This window comes from Chanodichthys erythropterus, chromosome 24 (genome assembly GCF_024489055.1).
Source record: "Chanodichthys erythropterus isolate Z2021 chromosome 24, ASM2448905v1, whole genome shotgun sequence".
Lineage (NCBI taxonomy): Eukaryota > Metazoa > Chordata > Actinopteri > Cypriniformes > Xenocyprididae > Chanodichthys > Chanodichthys erythropterus.
This window is the reverse complement of record NC_090244.1, coordinates 20364192-20383508: the sequence shown is the minus strand read 5'-3', so window position 1 is coordinate 20383508 and position 19317 is coordinate 20364192. Positions and strand designations below refer to the sequence as shown.

The 19317-nt window shown below is 36.8% G+C and overlaps 2 protein-coding genes across 5 annotated transcripts in view; both read right to left on the bottom strand.

Moving 5' to 3' along the window:
- Nucleotides 1-47: 47 nt before the first annotated feature.
- On the bottom strand, nt 48-13670 carry slc27a2b (solute carrier family 27 member 2b). Of its 2 annotated transcripts, none has more exons than XM_067380465.1 (10): nt 13091-13669; nt 5180-5389; nt 4864-5022; nt 3561-3685; nt 2217-2411; nt 2007-2097; nt 1678-1876; nt 916-1013; nt 677-807; nt 48-552 (listed from the first exon to the last, which is right to left on the bottom strand). In XM_067380465.1, exons 1-10 carry the CDS (start codon nt 13554-13556, stop codon nt 376-378), a joined length of 1851 nt encoding a protein of 616 aa, XP_067236566.1. In that variant the 5' UTR covers nt 13557-13669; the 3' UTR covers nt 48-375. The 2 variants fall into 2 exon arrangements, with proteins under 2 accessions (XP_067236566.1, XP_067236567.1); XM_067380466.1 differs by having other exon boundaries at nt 419-552; nt 634-807; nt 13091-13670.
- A 3953-nt stretch (nt 13671-17623) lies between these two features.
- cep152 (centrosomal protein 152) overlaps nt 17624-19317 on the bottom strand; it is a 29796-nt gene continuing 28102 nt past the window's right edge. For all 3 annotated transcript variants that reach the window (XM_067380462.1, XM_067380464.1, XM_067380463.1), the window contains one exon: nt 17624-18519. In XM_067380462.1, coding sequence (XP_067236563.1) covers nt 17735-18519 — 785 coding nt within the window. In that variant the 3' untranslated portion in view covers nt 17624-17734. The remainder of the gene's footprint in view (nt 18520-19317) is intronic.

Genomic DNA, 19317 nt, shown 5'->3' with positions numbered 1-19317 from the left:
TGTTCACTGCAGAATACAGGGGAAAGAATCCAATTCTTAGAAAGACACTTTTCAGACTGACAATGAAGTTGTTTTTAGATTTTTATTATCTTTTTGAACAATATTGTCAGAGAAAACTTCTGAAGAATAGTGCGATATAAACTGAAAGCTTCTACAAAATACACAAATTTTTAATAAGCTAATTTTTTATTTTTTAGAATTGCCTTTGGTACATACAAAAACAAACAAACAATATAATTGCAACATTTTTGGGATAATTGTGATCTCTGGACAGTTACTGTCCTCTAAGTGAAAATGTAGATTTAGGGAACAAATAAAAGATTTGATTTCTCTCAATATAATTTATAACATATCATAAAGAGCACATCCTGCTCTTCACAATCTGAAGTGACCGTCCAATATTGACTGATATATGTCATGTGTCAGAGGTCTGTAGCTTTTCACCGTCTCATCTAAAATAAACAGGGGGTCAGTGATTGCAGCAGGGTTGAAGCCCTCCTCTACCAACTTCCCTTTCAGCTGTTTGAAGGTGCAAGTTACAGCCAAACGGTCCTGCAATGAGAAGCACATTAACTTTTTTAGATTGTGGTGCATTGGGAAATATGAAATAAGATATATATATATTGACAATACCTAAAGAGAAAGAGCTTGAGCATGCTTTGCATTATGATGTTACCTGGATCCTTATGAAACGTGGTCTGGCATAAGAGGGGAGGTAAGTGGTCACGTGACTAAAAATGCCATCGCACTCAAACTGATGGTCATTCTTCAAAGTGATGGTAGCCATTCCTATCCTCCCCTCATACCCTTCAAATTAAAAAAAAGATTAAGTGTGTCAGGTTAGAAGAAATATTAACCTATGTTATGACTGTAAACTGGATGATTTCTGATTTATGAAGTGAAATAGCATTAAACCTGGAACTGTAACGCCGTATACATTTGCTTCCTCGATACTCGTCGCCATAGACAAGATGTCCGACACTTCATTTGTGGAAACATTCTCACCTTTCCATCTGAGAACAACACAACCATGCATTTATTTTCAATTCAGCCTTTTGATTATGTACCTTTAAGTAAACTTTCACTAAAAGCCTTCCTTCCGCCGGAAAAAAATAGTCCCTGACCGTGAACAGAAACAGAAGTTACATTATTACGCCATTAGATGGCGGCAAAGTCTTTATGAGTGTGTCAGTCAGTAGCGAAGACTTTTACGTTGAAAAGACTGAATTGTTGTGAACACAGAACAAGACGCAACTGACAAATGCTTTGACTAGCGCTGTCAGTCACGGGAAAACCCCTTAAATGTTAAAAGGACAAGATAATACATTGGACATTTAAACAGATTTTTTATTATGAACATATGACTGACCTGAAGGAAAATGCTAAATCTGAATGCAGGTAATAAACTCGCTCACTCGATCTCTTTCTCACAACACTCTTCTGCATAATACAGTAAGCTTCAATGAACAATATCAGTTGAGAACATACAGTTTACGTTGCTAAGGGTGGTTGCTAAGGGTGTTGTGTAGTGATACACAGAATTGTTGGGTGAAGCGGTCATAGCCGTGTTTTATCATGAATAAACACAGCTATTGATCAGAATCAAGGACAGGAACTAACCGTTTTATAAACTAGCTTTAAAGTATATAAACAAGTTTATTTATAGTGTTTGTTCACCTAAAAGTGTCGCCCACCCGATCCTGGAAGTAGATGAAGTTTTCATGATCTGTCCTGAACAGATCTCCAGAGTTGAAGTAAACATCTCCCTTCTCAAACACATTGTAGAGTTTCTTCTTCTCTGTCTGTTTCGGATCCCTGGCATATCCAGAAAACTGGGTCTTCCGGGTAATCTGTGATACTAGAAGACCTGTCTCACCTGTATTACAGCTTACAATCAATGACACATTCTTCAAAGTAAAAGTCTTTACATTATCATTTTTATATCATTTGCATACAAACATGCTTCTTCAGAAGAATTGTTCATTAAAATTAACTGTTTTACTTGCCTTTGGCTACTTCTATGCAAAATCCATTTGCATTTCTTACAGGTTCCTCTTGTTCATGATCAAACTTAACCAATGAATATGGAAACATTTTCTGAAACAACATTAATGTTTTCAGACAAATGTTAGAAAAGCTCATTTCTCTATGAAATCTTATCTCTTCTTGATGAATTGTAAGTGTAAAGAGTGCACTGACTGACTAGTTAAGTCTACCTTATGAACAGAATTCATTCTACCGACGGCCCCAATTTTTCCAGCGTAGTTCACAAAGCCCAAGGTTCCTTCGGTTGAGCCATAAAATTCTTTGATGTCAACATGACCGAATCTGCTTATGAACATCCTCCAGACCTCTGGCCTGATCCCATTCCCAATGGCCATTCTAACATTGTGTATTTGGTCACTGACATGCTTGTGAGATCAAAGATGAGAAACAGACCATTATGTACAGCAAGACAGTGGAGCAACATTTTTGCAACTGTTGCATCCAAAAGACCAGGACATCCTTCCTTTCAAAGTACTGTAGATAACAAAAAGAGGACGTTTCTGTGATCATGTGTGCTGTTTAGCTTCTTAAATGCTTGAATACCTGGTAACACTTTAGAATAACTCATGCTATGAAGCATTAGTTAAGCATTAGTAAATAGTTAATTCATCATTTATAAAACATTAATAGACATTAGTAAGCCATTTATAAATACAGCTATAAATGCTCTGTTCTTGATTTATAAGCATATCTATAATGAGTTTAATAGTTGTATTTTCATACTTTATTAATGATCAATTTATCATTTCTAAATTATGTATTACATTATTCACAAACCAGTAATTTGTCAGTGGTTCATAAGATCATTTAGGAAGTGTAAGTAAATGATTAATAAAATATTTAAATGTACATTTATGCATCTTATTATTTAGACATATAGTATTAGTTATTCAGTGTGTTAATAAATGCTTTATTAACATATTCTTAGAGTCAAAACTGCCTCGGTACTAACTTTAAAACATTAGAGATCAGCAGTGCAGAAGATCAGTGATTCTTTAAATCTCATTTATAGAAGCTTTACAAAGCATAAATAGTCCTCACTTTAGATGAGCTCACAAAAATAGTTAACTGACCACTTCTAAATGTGTTATAATTACCTGAATTAATCATGAATTGCAGAAGGAATATGTGTTAATAAAACATTTACTAACACACTGAGTAACTATTACTATGTGTCTAAATAATGTTGTAAGATGTATAAATGATTGTTTAAATAGTTTATTAATCATTTACTTACACTTACTAAATGAACTACTGACAACTCCTAAATAACTGGTTTGTAAATAATGTAATACTTAATTTAGAAATGATAAATTGATTATTAATAAAGTATGAAAATACAATTATTAAACACATTATAGATATGCTTATAAATCAAGAATAAAGCAATTATAGCTGTATTTATAAACTACTTACTAATGTCTATTAATGCTTTATAAGTGATGAAATAACTATTAACTAATGCTTAACTAATGCTTCATAGTGTGCAGTTATTATAAAGTGTTACCGAATACCTTTGGCGTATTGCAGAGGTAGCGCATTGTTTCTCCAATATACTGTATCACGGTGACATTATATTTTCTGCAGTCATCCCAGAACTGAGAGGAAGAAAATTTGCTCCTCAGGACAACAGTGGCTCCTAAATACAAAACCAAAAAAAACAACAACAAGGAAAACAAAACAAAAGAGGCAAAACTCATGAAAGCACATACACACATACATTTATTTCTGAAGACAACTAGTTGCATTTGTACGGAAGAGGATTAGGGCCAAGCAATAATACAAAAATAAAACCATCTCGAGATTAAAGTTGTTAAATTTCGAAAAAAAAAACTTGTTAAATTTCAAGAAAAAATGTCGAGATAAAATGTTGAGAATAAAGTCATTAAATTATGAGAATAAAGTCATTAAATTACGAGAAAAAAGTAGTTAAATTATGATAACAAATTCGTAATTTAACAACTTTTTTCTCGTAATTTAATGACTATTCTCATAATTTAATGACTTTATTTTCAACATTTTATCTTGAATTTTTCTCGAAATTTAACGACATTTTTCTCATAATTTAACGAATTTGTTCTCGTAATTTAACGACTTTTTTCTCGTAATTTAACGAGTTTTTTCTCGTAATTTAACAAGTTTATTCTCAACATTTTATTTCGACTTTTTTCTCGAAATTTAACAAGTTTATTCTCAACATTTTATCTTGACTTTTTCTCGAAATTTAACTAAATTTTTCTCATAATTTAACGAATTTGTTCTCGTAATTTAACGACTTTTTTGTCGTAATTTAATTACTTTATTCTCAACATTTTATTTCGACTTTTTTATCGAAATTTAACGAGTTTTTTCTCGTAATTTAACGAGTTTATTCTCAACATTTTATCTCGACTTTTTCTTGAAATTTAACTACATTTTTCTCAGAATTTAACGAATTTGTTCTCGTAATTTAACGTCTTTTTTCTCGTAATTTAATTACTTTATTCTCAACATTTTATTTCGACTTTTTTCTCGAAATTTAACGAGTTTATTCTCAACATTTTATCTCGACTTTTTTCTTGAAATTGAACGTGTTTTTTCTTGTAATTTAACGAGTTTATTCTCAACATTTTATCTCGACTTTTTTCTCGAAATTTAACAAGTTTTTTCTCAATTTAATCTCGAGATGGTTTTATTTTTTTATTATTGCTTGGCCCTAATCCTCTTCCGAACATTTGTCACAAAACATTGGAATATTGTATTGTTTTTATCTTATCAATGATGAGGTGTCTCGATTACCAACACAAATTGTAAAAGCAAAAAATAATAATTTCATACCTCTATCAATAGCACCTCCAAACCCAATGCCAAAGCCAGAGCTGTGATACAAGGGAAGGCAGACGTAAACCACATCATCAGACTTCACACCACAAATGGACTGGAAGAAGGCTATAGCCCACAGCCTCCGATGAGTGATCACTGCTGCCTTTGGAAGACCTGCAGGGGATATGGCTCATTAAATCCACTGCTTCACTCATTTATTAATTAGAGATTTGTCATATTCCTGAAACATTTATCCATTCCCTCTGGGGCAAAATCATCTTCATTCAAAAGTAGAGTACGATAATGAGCCAATCATTCACTCCACTCTTACCTGTCGTGCCGGACGTGTAGATGTACACCGCTGGGCTGCTGAAGCTAATGTTGGCCCTCAGGTCTGCAGGAACAGGCTCATCTGAGGCCAGCTCGATCTTGTCCGTAAGACTTTTCATTCCCTCAGTGGTCACATGATCAGTCAGTATATAGACGGAGATCCCCTGCTCTCTCAGTGCGGGCAGCACCTCCTCAACAGCATCCTGCAGTTCTGCATGAGTGTTTATATATTCAGTTTCATGTTTTATCACACCATAGCGGGATACTTTATATGTCAGAGAACAAAAACAGCACTGGATAGGATGATATTTGCCTACACCATACCATACCGAAGTAGCTGAACAGGTTTACATTTCACTGCAAGTTGTTTCCTGTGTATAACTGTGTGTGTTACAAATAAAAATCTTGAATAACATTTTTTATTGCAGGTAAAACAATTTATAATCACACACATAAGTATGGAATAGAAATTCACGATACTAAATTTATCTGCCGATTATTCTGACTGATATAGGCCGATGCCGATAGTTTGATTTTTATCTTGCCAAGCGACGGTAAAGCTCTAATAATATTAATAATATCTCTAAAAATATTAGTGGTTATAATTAACAGAGGTATTATATTCAGCTGCTCTTTATTTTCAGATATAATAATTACACTCAAATAAAAACTGAAATGTTTGTCACATAAGGTAGTTTTCTTAAGCACTTGTCTTCATGTCCTAATTAACAGTAAATAAGCTCCTCTAGTGTTTTTTTTATAGCTAACTAAGGAACTGTGAATGTTGGAAAACATTCCTGAGGTAAATGTGACATTATGTGACATTGTTCACAAGCTGTTTTATTGACGTCTTTTCGTGGTTGAAACACAAATTAAGTGATTACATGAGACATGATACATTTCAGTAAGTTTTACTGTATCTTTCAATATACCTTCTGATGTTCATGTATGTTTTTCGAGATATAACTTTTGTATTAATGTCGAAGAAAAGACTCACTACAGCGATCTGTCACGTCACATTTAAGAGCGTCAAAACAGCATGTATTGTTTGAATTTCGTGATAAAATGGACAGAATTTGAAACGTGAGACTTTATTTCTGAACAATGTAACAAAGCACAAAGCTCTTTGAGATTATTGGATGGGAGGCACTACAAATATGTTGTTCCGCCAGAGGAACATGTATCCGATACCGATACACAGGATGATTATGTTCATACTTATCAGTTGGAACCTGAAGAACATGGAATCAGACATCTTGTAATCCTTATTAATCTTTTACTAACCAGATCTTCTTCTAGTTATAGGTATATAGGAGAATATATTTTGACTAACACCCCAAAAAAAGAGAGCATATACATCTATACATGTTAATCATTTCTTATTTTCATATAAATTAATACATATAAATGCACATGGAATTTCAATGGGTAAGACATTCTGTCTTAAAGTGGCCATTGTACGATTCTAAGAACATCTTGTGCCTGTTTTTCTGTGTCTCTGTATCTCTGTCTAGTCATTACGTCATGATCAGAGAACATGTTGCTTTTCTTTGAGTAGTGTACCATCCCTATTCATTGCATTAATGCTGAGTTGTCATTTTTACTTCCTATATTTTCAATATATAATTAATTAATATAAAATAAACTTTGTATCTGTGTCTGAGTCTTCCATTTGATACCCAGGTACCTTCTTTTCTGTGCTAGATCGCTCAACGTAAACAGATCTTCTTGAGTTGTAGTATTAAGTTGAATTATTAGATTGTAACAATGTTGCAAAAAAAAAAAAAAAAAATAGGCAGATCTGGCAACCCAGGCTTGAACTACGGGTGATTCATAGGGTCAAATAGAGCCTGCGTTAACGTTGCTATTTTGTTATGCATTATTGTCGAATTAACACTAGACATTTTCTTTACACACAGTAGGAGTTGCAGTCTGAACACATTTTTCCGTTCCCTTTTGATTGACAGGATATAATCTGCCCTCATTGGCTGGTTTTAAAGATAGTGATAATAATAGCTTTTATCGGCCGATAAATCGGTGCATCTCTAGTATGGAAGCTTGTTTCTGCCACAGAATAAAAAATAAAAAAGGTAATTGTGACTTTTTATCTCACAATTCTGTATTTTTTCTCAAAATTCTGAGAAAAATTATTAGCTAAAAAGTTGCAATTACTTTTTTATTCTTTATTCTGTGGCGGAAACAAGCTTCCATACATTAGCATGGTGTTTCCTTCCTAAATGAACCAGTGTTTTGAAGGAATCATTTGAGTGAATGATTCAGTGACTCCACCTACTGGAGTAACAATGCAAGACCAACAGCTAATATAATACGGTTATCTCCTGGTTTTCCTTAAGCTAGCTTGGACATTTCTGGTGAACTGTTAAGGCCGGAACACACCAAGCCGACACCGAAGAACTAGTGGCGACGAAAGCAGACCGCGGGGTTGGCTCACGTCGGTATCCAAAGTTGGCCTGACACACCAAAACGACGCTCGACAGCTGACGGCCAAGTAGCACGTCCGCTCTGTGCCTGTGTGAGATGAAATGCCTTTTCGAACCAGCAGGTGGCAGTATCTGAACAGCCAATCAGAATTATCAGATGGCCTGACGAGCTCCGACGGCCATTAAACATTTCAAATCGGCCGAAAAAAAGCAGACAAGGACCAACTTCAGCCGATGATGCGGAGCACACTGAGAAAACTTAGTCGGCCGACGAATAAAAACTGTCAGACCGCCGACCGTCAGCTTGGTGTGTTCCTGCCTTTAACTGTCATTCTGTACTTGTTGTACATCGACACAAAACCATCAATGGTTCACTTTTTAATGTTGTATTAATATTTTAATGCAGTAAATGCACTTGCATCACTTTTGTTGATTTGAGTATTCTACTTTTGTAAGTTCCCTGCCAAAACCTGATCGTGTGTTCATGTGAAAATTTGACCTGAGTAAAACGTGCAATTACTGTTGTGAGAAAGGCCACTGGAAACTGGATTTTCCGGTCCTTAAAAACAAATCTGAACATATGCGTTCTCCTGTTAAGCCGTCTGTTCCTGCAGCTCCAGTTCTGTCTGAAAGTAGAGACACTGAACAAAAAAATCTGTTGACTTTCTTTTCTTATTCTCTTTTTATTACAGAGGGGTGTGTATCTTTGGTTGATGGAAAAGAGGAGATTCCTGTTAAAATTTCACGAGACAGGATCAATTAAAAAATCATCAGTTTAAAAAATTCTGAATCACTGCACAATTTGGAGAGCACTCTTGGCCACTTATCTCCTGTGAAACGTCCGGAGTTATGTCAGCACTTACGTAGTTTTCCTGCACTGTTTAGAGACGCAACTTCTCATTCCAATTTGATGACATGATATATTGCATGATATATTGCTTCTATCGACAATGGGGCATTTTTAACCACAAAATTTCACTAAAGTGACCACACCTCAACAGTAAACATTAAAGGTGTGGTCACATTTAAGAGGTGGTCACACTATACTTTTCATTCCTATAGCCACATTTCCACCAAAGAATCTTTCCCCAAGAACTAGGGACTTTGGGGTGGTAGTTGGTGTGTTTCGACTGCTGGAAACAGGATCTAAAAGTTCCGGGTAAAAATTTCCTTCATGGTACTTTAGATGGCTAAGGAAATGCAGACAGCAACAGGTCTGGGGAAAAAAAAGTTCCGGAGAAAAAAGTTCCTGGGACAAATTGTTCCGGGTAATTTCGATGGAAACAAGGCTATTAAATGCAGGAGACAGGAAACACAAGCTCAAGCGAAGTTTTGCATTTAGCTGTATTCCAAGGCTCTGTCCCAAAGGGAGCCCTTAGCCCGCGCAATCTTCCTCTGAGTCCACACTTTTGTGCCGCTTTGACTGTTTGGTGGAAGTCTGCTGCGGAGCTCGCAGGTTCAGCAGAAGTGTATCGGCTGCAAAGAGGGTGCTCGCAAGCACCCTCCTGAAACATAAAATGACAAATGGGACACCCTATGGTGGTCCAAAGGCCCTGTCCCAAATGGCACCCTAAACACTGCGGTCTCCCTAAGAGTCCGCACTTTCGTGACGTAATGCCACTGACTGTTGTCAAGAAGTCTGCTGCGGAGCTCACTACAGTGCGGGCTTGGAAAAAGTGTGAATCAAGAGGGCAATTCGACCGCAAAGGGTGCGCTCGCGAATCTTAAGATGACAAATGGGACCCCCTGCAGTCTTGTGGACTTAAGCCCAAAGTATACTTTGGCCATCTGCGCACTGTCCGCATGACGCAATTTCGTCATCAGGATTGTCTGCGGATGTCCGCATACAACAGCGCATGTGCGAGTGACTTGAGTGCTTGAAAACAACAGTCCACACAAGCTCTGGTGTGCGTGAGATGGAGCGGAGCGCGGAACACGAAGTATACCCAGGCCTTTAACACGACTCACACACAAAGCGGCCATTGTAAGTCCATAAGTGCATATATCGTGTGCCATTTGGGAGAGGGCCCAAAGCAGTGTTGCCAAGTCCGTGGGAATTGGGCTACTTTTACACTGTTGCCATGGATTGTTTTTCATGTCTGCGGGTTGATGCGACCACAAATAACATATTTAGCCCCGGAATGCGAATTTTACCAGGGGGACCCCACCAAAAATGTGGATTTTACCCCCCAGAATGCGATTTTTACCGGGTGACCCCTTGAAATGCGATTGGGCTAGTTTTGAGTAGCAGTTGGGCAGGTTTTGTTTTGTCTATAGAAATTTTGCATACTCAAAAGTCTAGTGGACTATGGCTTTACCATTGCTTGCCAAAATTTTGTGGGTGAAATCCAGACGTTCCAATGGGAATCCACACGATTGGGAGTTTCATGTGAGGACGAAAAGTCCAAAGGTACATCCCAATTTGCATACTTATGCACTATTCTATGCCTTTGTACACAGTGTGAGTAACGTTAGTGTTTGCACAATGAAAATTACAAAAAGAAAAAGTTCACGAAATAGGAAATGTTGCACACTTCATTGGCTGCGTCCGAAATTCACATACTTCCCTACTATATAGTAGGCGAAAAAGGGTTTATCAGAAAAGAAGTACGTCTGAATTCACAGTACTCATAAAAGAGTAGGCAAAAAGTACCTGGATGACCTACTACTTCCAGTAAGATTCTGAAGTGTGCATCTGATCAACACTTTACTATCCCATGAGGAAAAGGGAGAGGATTTGTGAATGGCAGTGAGGCGACACAACTGACGCTGGTAGGTCATATGATAATGACAACATGGTGTGACGAACAGGGCTGGCTAGAGCCGTGAGCAAGTATAGGTCTCTGCGGAACAAAAGAGGGGCGTCTCCCAATTTTGGGGTGTTTTCTAATTGAGAGAGGTGTTTATAACGATCCAACCAAAAAAGTACGGAAGCCGGGATAGGCGTTTTTTTTTAAAGTACGGAAGCTTGAAAGGCCATTCATTATTATTTTATTTAATTTTTTCTTGTTTTCTTATGAACAAAACTAATTTTTTAATGTTTAGATCCCGAGAAACAATTATGTCGAGATAATGAAAAATAAAAAAAATATTGCTGCATGCTTGACTTCCGTAACAGGGAAACTATGCGTTTTTCCCGAGTGCCTGCCTAGATATATGGAAACATTTTACTATAATACATTCATTTATTTTGAAGAGATTTTACAGGACCTGTAGCTTATAGCTCGAGAGAGCGAAATATGTTTTATGCAAGTTTTATTAGCCTACTCCGTTTTTTTAGTGCTAGTTATTTATTTATTTTATTATTATTATTTTGCATAAACTAGCCTACGAATTATAATGACACGGGATGTAATTTTGTCACAATGGCTATATATTTTACATAGACAAGTAGTCATTTGTCTGAACTTATCTGATCGGCGTCATTTGGTTGGACATGCATGGGGTGTAAAAATACTATAGTAATTGATAGTATATAGTGTTTTTGAACCAGTAAATTGTAGTATAGCCTACTGTATATTATAGTATTTACAACACTTTATTGTTAATGAATGCTACAGCAATAGGCTGTAGTACTTTAGTTTTTACTACAGTAAACTGCGTGTATTGTAATATATAGTTTAAAGAAAACTTAGCACAGTATTGGGTAACGTAATTTGTTTATATTACTATAGTTGTTATATTACCACAGCAATAGCCTATATAATTACCACAACAAATTAATTCAAGTATGGTTCAAAACACTATAGTATTTACTATAAATTACTACGGTATTTTTTCACCTCAAATAGTTTCTTAAGGCTAGATCACCTTCTTGTGCTACTAGTCTTGTTTAATGATTGATGCTCTTCAATATGAATATAACGCAGAACACAACCAGTTGCACGCGATCAACAGCCTATTTTATTTAATCTCTCGCATGCCAAATTTCACGTGCATAGTGTAAACCTTCGTCATAAAAGCTATAGTATTATATATAATATATAATATTATATATATAATATTATAATGATATAACCACTGCACTAACAGACAAGCAGAGAGAATACATAGGCTAGACAGTGCTTGTGATATAATTAACTTTAATTTTAAGTGTAGCCTAATTGTTTTTTATAGGCTATCAACCACACAGAAACACATGACTGTCTCAGCGTATATTGTATGAGTATAAGCTTTATATGCATTCATAAGACTACTTACTGACCTTGTGTAAACTTAAAAAAAAAAATGTGTTAACCTGAAATGATGACTCTGAAGACTTTAAACTTTATAATCATTTTATTGACCACAGACACTGTAGCCACAACCTCGCAAAACTAAAACAAATCAAGTGACTAACAGATACATCAAATAGAATAGCGAATGTTAGCTAATAATAGTTATCGCTAGAAGTAAGTGGAAGATTGCTTGGAGCTTTTTACAACGAGCTAGCAAGCATATTCACACAAAAGAAACGTTAAACAACTTAAATAATACTCCTACATTCATATACAATACATATCTCTTATTGTTTTTCCGGAAATATCCCACTCGATTTGAGCAAATCAGGTAAAGAGGTTGAAAAACACCTATTCACGTGTGACAACACCCCAAGGTTGGGAACCGCCCCTTTCTGTTCCGCAGAGACCTCCTTCTCGCCGTGAGGGAGCGGCACGAGGCCGGTGACGCGAGTGATAACGAGCATCAGCTGTGCAATGCACCGGTCTCAAATCTCTCACGGAGGAGCTCCGGAAGCATAAAAGGAGGAGCGACAACAGTGAAGGACGAGAGAGGAACAGGCTTGGAATTTATTTTATGTTTTATTATGTTTGTGTGACATTTTACTTTCGTTTTGTATTTATTTTATATATTAAAGTTGTTAATATTCGCCGGTTCCCGCCTCCTCCTTCCCGTACATACGAACTACGTTACAAATGGTTAATGTAGTATGTTTAGATGACTTTCATACTTCACACATTCATACAATATAAAACGTATTATTCAAAATAAGTACCCACAGCCGCGTGCACTCAACTGTCACAGCTTTTCTGTAGTGGAGGGGGAGGGGTTGAATGACAAAATAACCATGTAAAATTCATACACTACACATTGATTACATACACAGTGCATATTATAAAGTGCATCATTTGGGACAAAACTCATGTTGTTGGACTGTCTCTCCGCTCACCCAATCATATTTAAGGACTTGAAATGAAGTGTGGAAAAGTACTGTTAAAAATGCATCTCAGGATGCACCACATTAAACTAGTTGAGAAAATACACAAATGTTTATTTGGTTAACATTTTCGGGTCACTAAATAATTTGGCATACTTCCATTTGTGTACATAAAAGTGATCACCAACAGTTGAAACAGACTGAAAAAGGACATCCCTGATAGCAGATACTGTGCTGAGTAAACAGCTTACAGTTAGTACATCACGCCCTGATTGCATTTGACAAATAAAACTTTGAACTGGAAGAGTTACAGTACCTGCAGCAGCTATCAACACATTGGCCCCACAGCAGGTGAAACAGTGCAGCAGTGATTTGGATCGGATGTTATGATTGAGAAGAGCAGCAGAACATCCGATCTTGGCCAAAGCCAACCATATCCACAAGAACATGGGCTCATTTCCAAACAGAAGCGCAACTGTATCTCCTTCATGAAGATCTGCGTGTTTTAACAAACTCCTCGCGATTTTATTACTCTGTTTATCCGACTGCTCATACGAGTATGTTTTATCCTGAAACCGAATGAACGCTTTGTGTGGGTTCTTCTGAACCGAATCCAAGAATCGATCCACTAAGGTATAGAAAGGTTTGGACTTGATGTATTTTGTCATACGATATCCAGCTAATGCCACTCGACAGATGTAGTTCGCCTCTTTGAAAAAGTAAGGATAACGGTATCGCAATGCAAATAAAAGTAAAACAGCACTTACAAAATACCAAAACATTGTAGTGTGATCCGATTGCTTTCCGTAAGAACTACTTTCTAATAGGGCGCAACATTTAGATATAAAGCTCAGTGTAGGCGGTGCTTTGTTTTCGAGGGAATGGACACGAACTGGAGCAGATAGTTATGAAATGAAGCGATTCATATTGACAAATAACCACAGAAGTGACATGATTCACCACGACGCGACAAACTGCAACGCTCCCATTATCAGCTCCACACTGTGAACGCGCAAACAACCCTGTTACCATATTATTCCTCTTTTAAAGTAATGAACAATTATATCAGTTCTATTCCTTAAAACAATTCCAAGAAATCAGCCCTTTAAAGTTCTCTAAGAAGCACATTGTAGTTTCATAACATGTCAAAGAAAACTTACCTGAACCCACGTATATAAAATGATAATTTAGTTTTAGATATTTGAATATATAAATCATTAACACTTAAATACATTTGCCAGATATTAAATATGATATAGTGATATTCAGTGTATATTGTAAATAATTTGATTTCTTATGCACCCATGTTACAATCACATTTTTCATTTTTTTAAAGTTGTTAACTTTTCTAGAAATTATATTCTTTTAATAACTTCAATTGTCCAAGAAGTTAAAGGGATAGTTCACCCAAAAATGAAAATTTGATGTTTATCTGCTTACCCCCAGTGCATCCAAGATGTAGGTGACTTTTTCTTCAGTCGAACGCAAATGATGATTTTTAACTGCAACCGCTGCCGTCTGTCAGTCAAATAATAGCAGTGATTGGGAACTTCAACTATAACAGTAAATAAAACTTGCTTAGACAAATCCAAATTAAACCCTGCGGCTCGTGACGACACATTAATGTCCCAAGAGACGAAACGATCGGTTTGTGCGAGAAACCGAACATTATTTATATCATTTTTACCTCTAATACACCACTATGTCCAACTTCGTTCAGCTTCCTGTTAGTGAGGTCAAAAAACGCGTTGTGATGACAGAAGTGATGTCTCGCCCATATACTTCAATGAGCGCGAAACATCACTTCCGTTGTCAGAGCACGATCAGACCTCACTAGCCGGTAGCTGAACGCAGTTGGACATAGTGGTGTATTAGAGGTAAAAAATGATATAAATACTGTTCGGTTTCTTGCACAAACCGATCGTTTCGTGTCTTAGGACATCAATGTGCCGTCACGAGCCGCAGGCTTTAATTTGGATTTGTCTATGGAAGTTTTTTCGACTCTTATTGTTCAAGTTCCCAATCACTGCTATTATTTGACTGACAGACAGCAGCGGTTGCAGTTAAAAATCATAATTTGCGTTCGACTGAAGAAAAAAAGTAATCTACATCTTGGATGCCCTGGGGGTAAGCAGATAAACATCAAATTTTCATTTTTGGGTGAACTATCCCTTTAACGATTTAAAGAAAAGCTAAAGTCATCTGTTTTTATTACTTTATCCTGTTTTTTCCCCATGAGGTGTGTCATTGTTACATGTGACATACTTACCAAGTAATAGTAATAACAGTAAATTATGCATAATTACAAAAAACAAACCTTAAAGAATTAGTTCACTTTCAAATTAAATTTTCCTGATCATTTACTCACCCCCATGTCATCCAAGATGTTCATGTCCTTCTTTCTTCAGTCGAAAAGAAATTAAGGTTTTTGATGAAAACATTCCAAGATTTTTCTCCTTATAGTGGACTTCAGTGGAGCCCAAATGGTTGAAGGTCAAAATTACAGTTTCAGTGCAGCTTCAAAGAGCTTTAAACAATACCAGACGAGGAATAAGGGTCTTATCTAGAGAAACCATCACTCATCACTCATTTTCTAAAAAACAAAAAAACTAATTGTATACGTTTTAACAATAAATGCTCATCTTGAACTATCTTCTTCTTCTCTATTAGAATTCCAGCAGTGTAGACACTGCTAAGTGTATTACTGCCCTCCACAGGTTAAAGTTTGAACTAAATGTTATATACTTGCACTAGCATATTGTATATGACAATTTAGTTCAAACTTTGACCTGAGGAGGGCAGTAATACACTTAGCAGTGTCTACACTGCTGGAATTCTAATAATAAGAAGAAGAGAGCTAGTTCAAGATGAGCATTTATGATTAAAATGTATAAAATTGTAATTTTTTTTAGAAAATGAGTGATGGTTTCTCTAGATAAGACCCTTATTTCTAGTCTAGGATCACATAGAACTCTTTGAAGCTGCACTGAAACTGTAATTTTGACCTTCAACCATTTGGAGGCCATTGAAGTCCACTATATGGAGAAAAATCCTAGAATGTTTTCATCCAAAACCTTAATTTCTTTTCAACTGAAGAAAGAAAGACATGAACATCTTTGATGACATGGGGGTGAGTAAATTATCAGGAAATTTTTATTTGAAAGTGAACTAATCCTTTAAACTAAACCCTAACTCTACAGTAAGTACATTTTGTTAATTAATATTATACTCTGGAGGTATTTGTTTAATTAAGCTGTAACAGGGAACCTTAAAATAAAGTTTAACCAAATACTTTACACACAAAATGAAAGTTCTCATTATTTCCCCATCACGTTGTTGCAATACTTTATTTCTTATGTTACAATGAATATTACAGCATGTCCTTCAGGAATGTTCCACAGAACAAAAGTCACAGACTTAGAAATGAAACAAGTGAATAAACTATGACTCAACTGCCTAATCCCCCTTCAAAATGTCACCCCTGTTACCATGATTTTGTTTTTCATTTAAAAAAGGTGCAATGTATAAAATTTGAGAGGATCTACTGACAGAAATGCAAGATAATATACATAACGGTTTAAAATGGTACATAAAGACCTTACATAATGAGGTCACTGTGTAAGTAAGACATGTTCCTGAATCAACATATTTTTTTTTTGAAAATTTAGTCTTAACCCTATTCCTACCCCTAAACCTAATCCTACACATAACTTATCCCTAAAATCAGAGCAAAAAGATATATGTGAAGAACACTGATGTAGAAGCACCTATCCCTGGCTGCAAGCCTAAACTTGACATAAATGGTAAACTTGTCCCTCAAATCTAATTGGAATGTTGTTCCAGGATCAACAAAGATGTTGATCCAGGAACATGTCGTTCTTGGTGAAATCATGTTCACCTACATAATGAACCATTATGTTTTTATTACCTTAGAATACACCAGGGGTCGCCCTCCATGTCAAGTCGCCAATATGCGCCGGCATGTTTCTACAGCAGCCCTAAACGGACAAACACTCTACAGCGCGCGTTTCGTCACTATGTTGTCTTCTTCTAAATCGTTCGTGTTTTTAGAGGCAGCTTGCATCGTCACTATATTGAATACGCACAAAGTAGAGACCGTTCTTTGTTAGAAGTAAGAAGAAACCTCATTGCTTCACACAAGCTACTCTCTGCTCTCTCAGACGACGACATGTCGGCCAGACGGCCACCGTAGCTTCTCCGAAAGGGAGGGGTGTGCGCAGTTAGTTGCAGTTCGCAACCTCACCGCTAGATGCTGCTAAAATTTACACAAATATCAGAATTAAAATTCTCCAAATATTTCAAATCATTTCACTGTGAACCGTCAACCCTGTTACCTTTATCCCAGCCATATAAAATTCATTTAGAGATAATGTTAATGAATACAATTTATTAGCACTTAAAAGCATTATTTGCCTGATATTTCATGATTTATAGTGTATTATGTCAAAGTGTATATTTGATAACTGTCTAATATTTAACATATTACCTCATCTAACCGAAAAAAGGCTAACTAACCGTTTCATAGAATGACACAGATGATGTTTAACAATATGCGCTCAATTTCATCTTTGACCTCATCTTATCTGACGCTGGACTTTGATTGGAGGCACAGACACAGCCCGAGGAAACATCCTCAAGGATAAACTGCAGTCCGGTGTCAAGAATATAAAAACAACAATAAACTGTCACTATGTGTGCCTTTTATGCAACATGTTGGAAATGATGATGGTTTGTTTATTAAGAACAAAAAAGACACTGTGTAATTAATGCAAAACTAGGTTGCTTTATTAAGTTAAAAGGTAACAAGTTCATGCACTGACAGCACAACTGTTAAGACGAGTACAAAAGACATTTGGCTCAAACAAGTAAAAAACACTTTGCACAAGGTTCACTGAGAATGCAACTCTTTCATATAAGAATGTTTGCAAAGGCACAATTTTCATTTCTGAAGCAGTGCCAAGGGGCTTTCAAACCCACTGTCCTGCTGACGCACTTTCAACTCTGAAAATAAGCTCTTTGGACACACTTTCCTGACACCATGTCCCTCAGATCCAGGGACTGGCTCTCTGTGTTTATTTGTTCTTCTGTCCACACACACGCTGGGTTTCGAGTAAGACTCCGGTTGAACAATTTCCTTGTATATCGTAACATCAGAGTTATCGCCGACGGAGCTTCCAAAGTCCAACCCACCCAAGGAAGGGTAGTTCATTGAGAAAGGCTTCCCAGGCTCGGGATGGGAGGACGTCAGGTGAATGTTGTTTATGAAGTTGGAGCCGTTACTGGTTAAACTCCAGTCACTCTGTCCATCATCCCGAACAGGCGCTTCTTCAATCAGGAATGATTGGACGGCTGATGGTTCTGCTCTTCCGGACTCAAAGCCCTCCATGAACATTTCCCTGCTCTGCTTTCTCAGCGTGACATTAGGGGTCCTGACATCGCTGTTAAAAACACTATCATGTGCAAAGTGTGTGTGTTTCTGAGTTACCTGACCAACTGTAAGAGGGTCTTTAGATCCACAGATCACTGCTGATTTCAGGGAATCTGGTTCCGAGCCTTTAGGTTCGATACCTTTCTGTTTTGCCGTCATGGATGTATAATTGGTGTCCGTTAGGCTGTAGATCTGATGGATCCGTTTGTCCTTACCATCCTTGTGGGTTTCAGCTCCGTATGACGCAGCACCCAGCACTTTAGCAGGAGAGCCACTGGTTTTGATGTCTGTTCCACCTAGGCAAAAATCAATTTTCACACTATGAAGTACGGTAAAGGCGCCATATCATCGTCTTAAACTTAAAACTTAAAGGTTAGTTATGTGAGATTTTTTGTCAAAATATGTTCTCTTAAAGCAGAGGTTCCCAAACACATTGCTGGAGCCTCCCAAGCACTGCACATTTTGCATGTCTCCTTTGTCTGACACACCCATTTCAAGTCTCGACTAATGAGCTGATGATCTGAATCAGGTGTTTTTCATTAAGGAGACATGGAAAACATGCAGTGTTGGGGAGGCTCCAGGAATGTGTTTGTGAACCCCTGCCTTAAAGGGACAGTTCACCCAAAAATGTTAATTTTGTCATCATTTACTCATCCTCGAGATGTTCCAAACCTGTATAAGTTTCTTTCTTCTGTTGAACACAAAAGGTGATATTTTACAGAATGTTGGTAACCAGTATTTTTTTCCTACTATGGAAGTCAATGGCTATCATCAGCTGTTTGATTACCAACATTCTTCAAAAAAATCATCTTTTGTGTTCAACAGGAGAAAGAAACTCATACAGGTTTGGAACAACTTGAGGGTGAGTAAATGATGACAACATTTTGATTTTTGGGTGAACTATCCCTTTAACCCAGTTTGTTGTTCATTGACTACTATCTACCAAAAAGTGTAAACATTAAACCTTCCAGGAAACATCAAAACTTGAAAGCAGTTCGCTCAGATCAATCTCTTTCCATCTCAACCTATAGTGAGAGTTTGCGGGTGTGGCTACTGTAGCAGGCGGAGTCTGAGGCCATTTAGCCGCAGTGGGA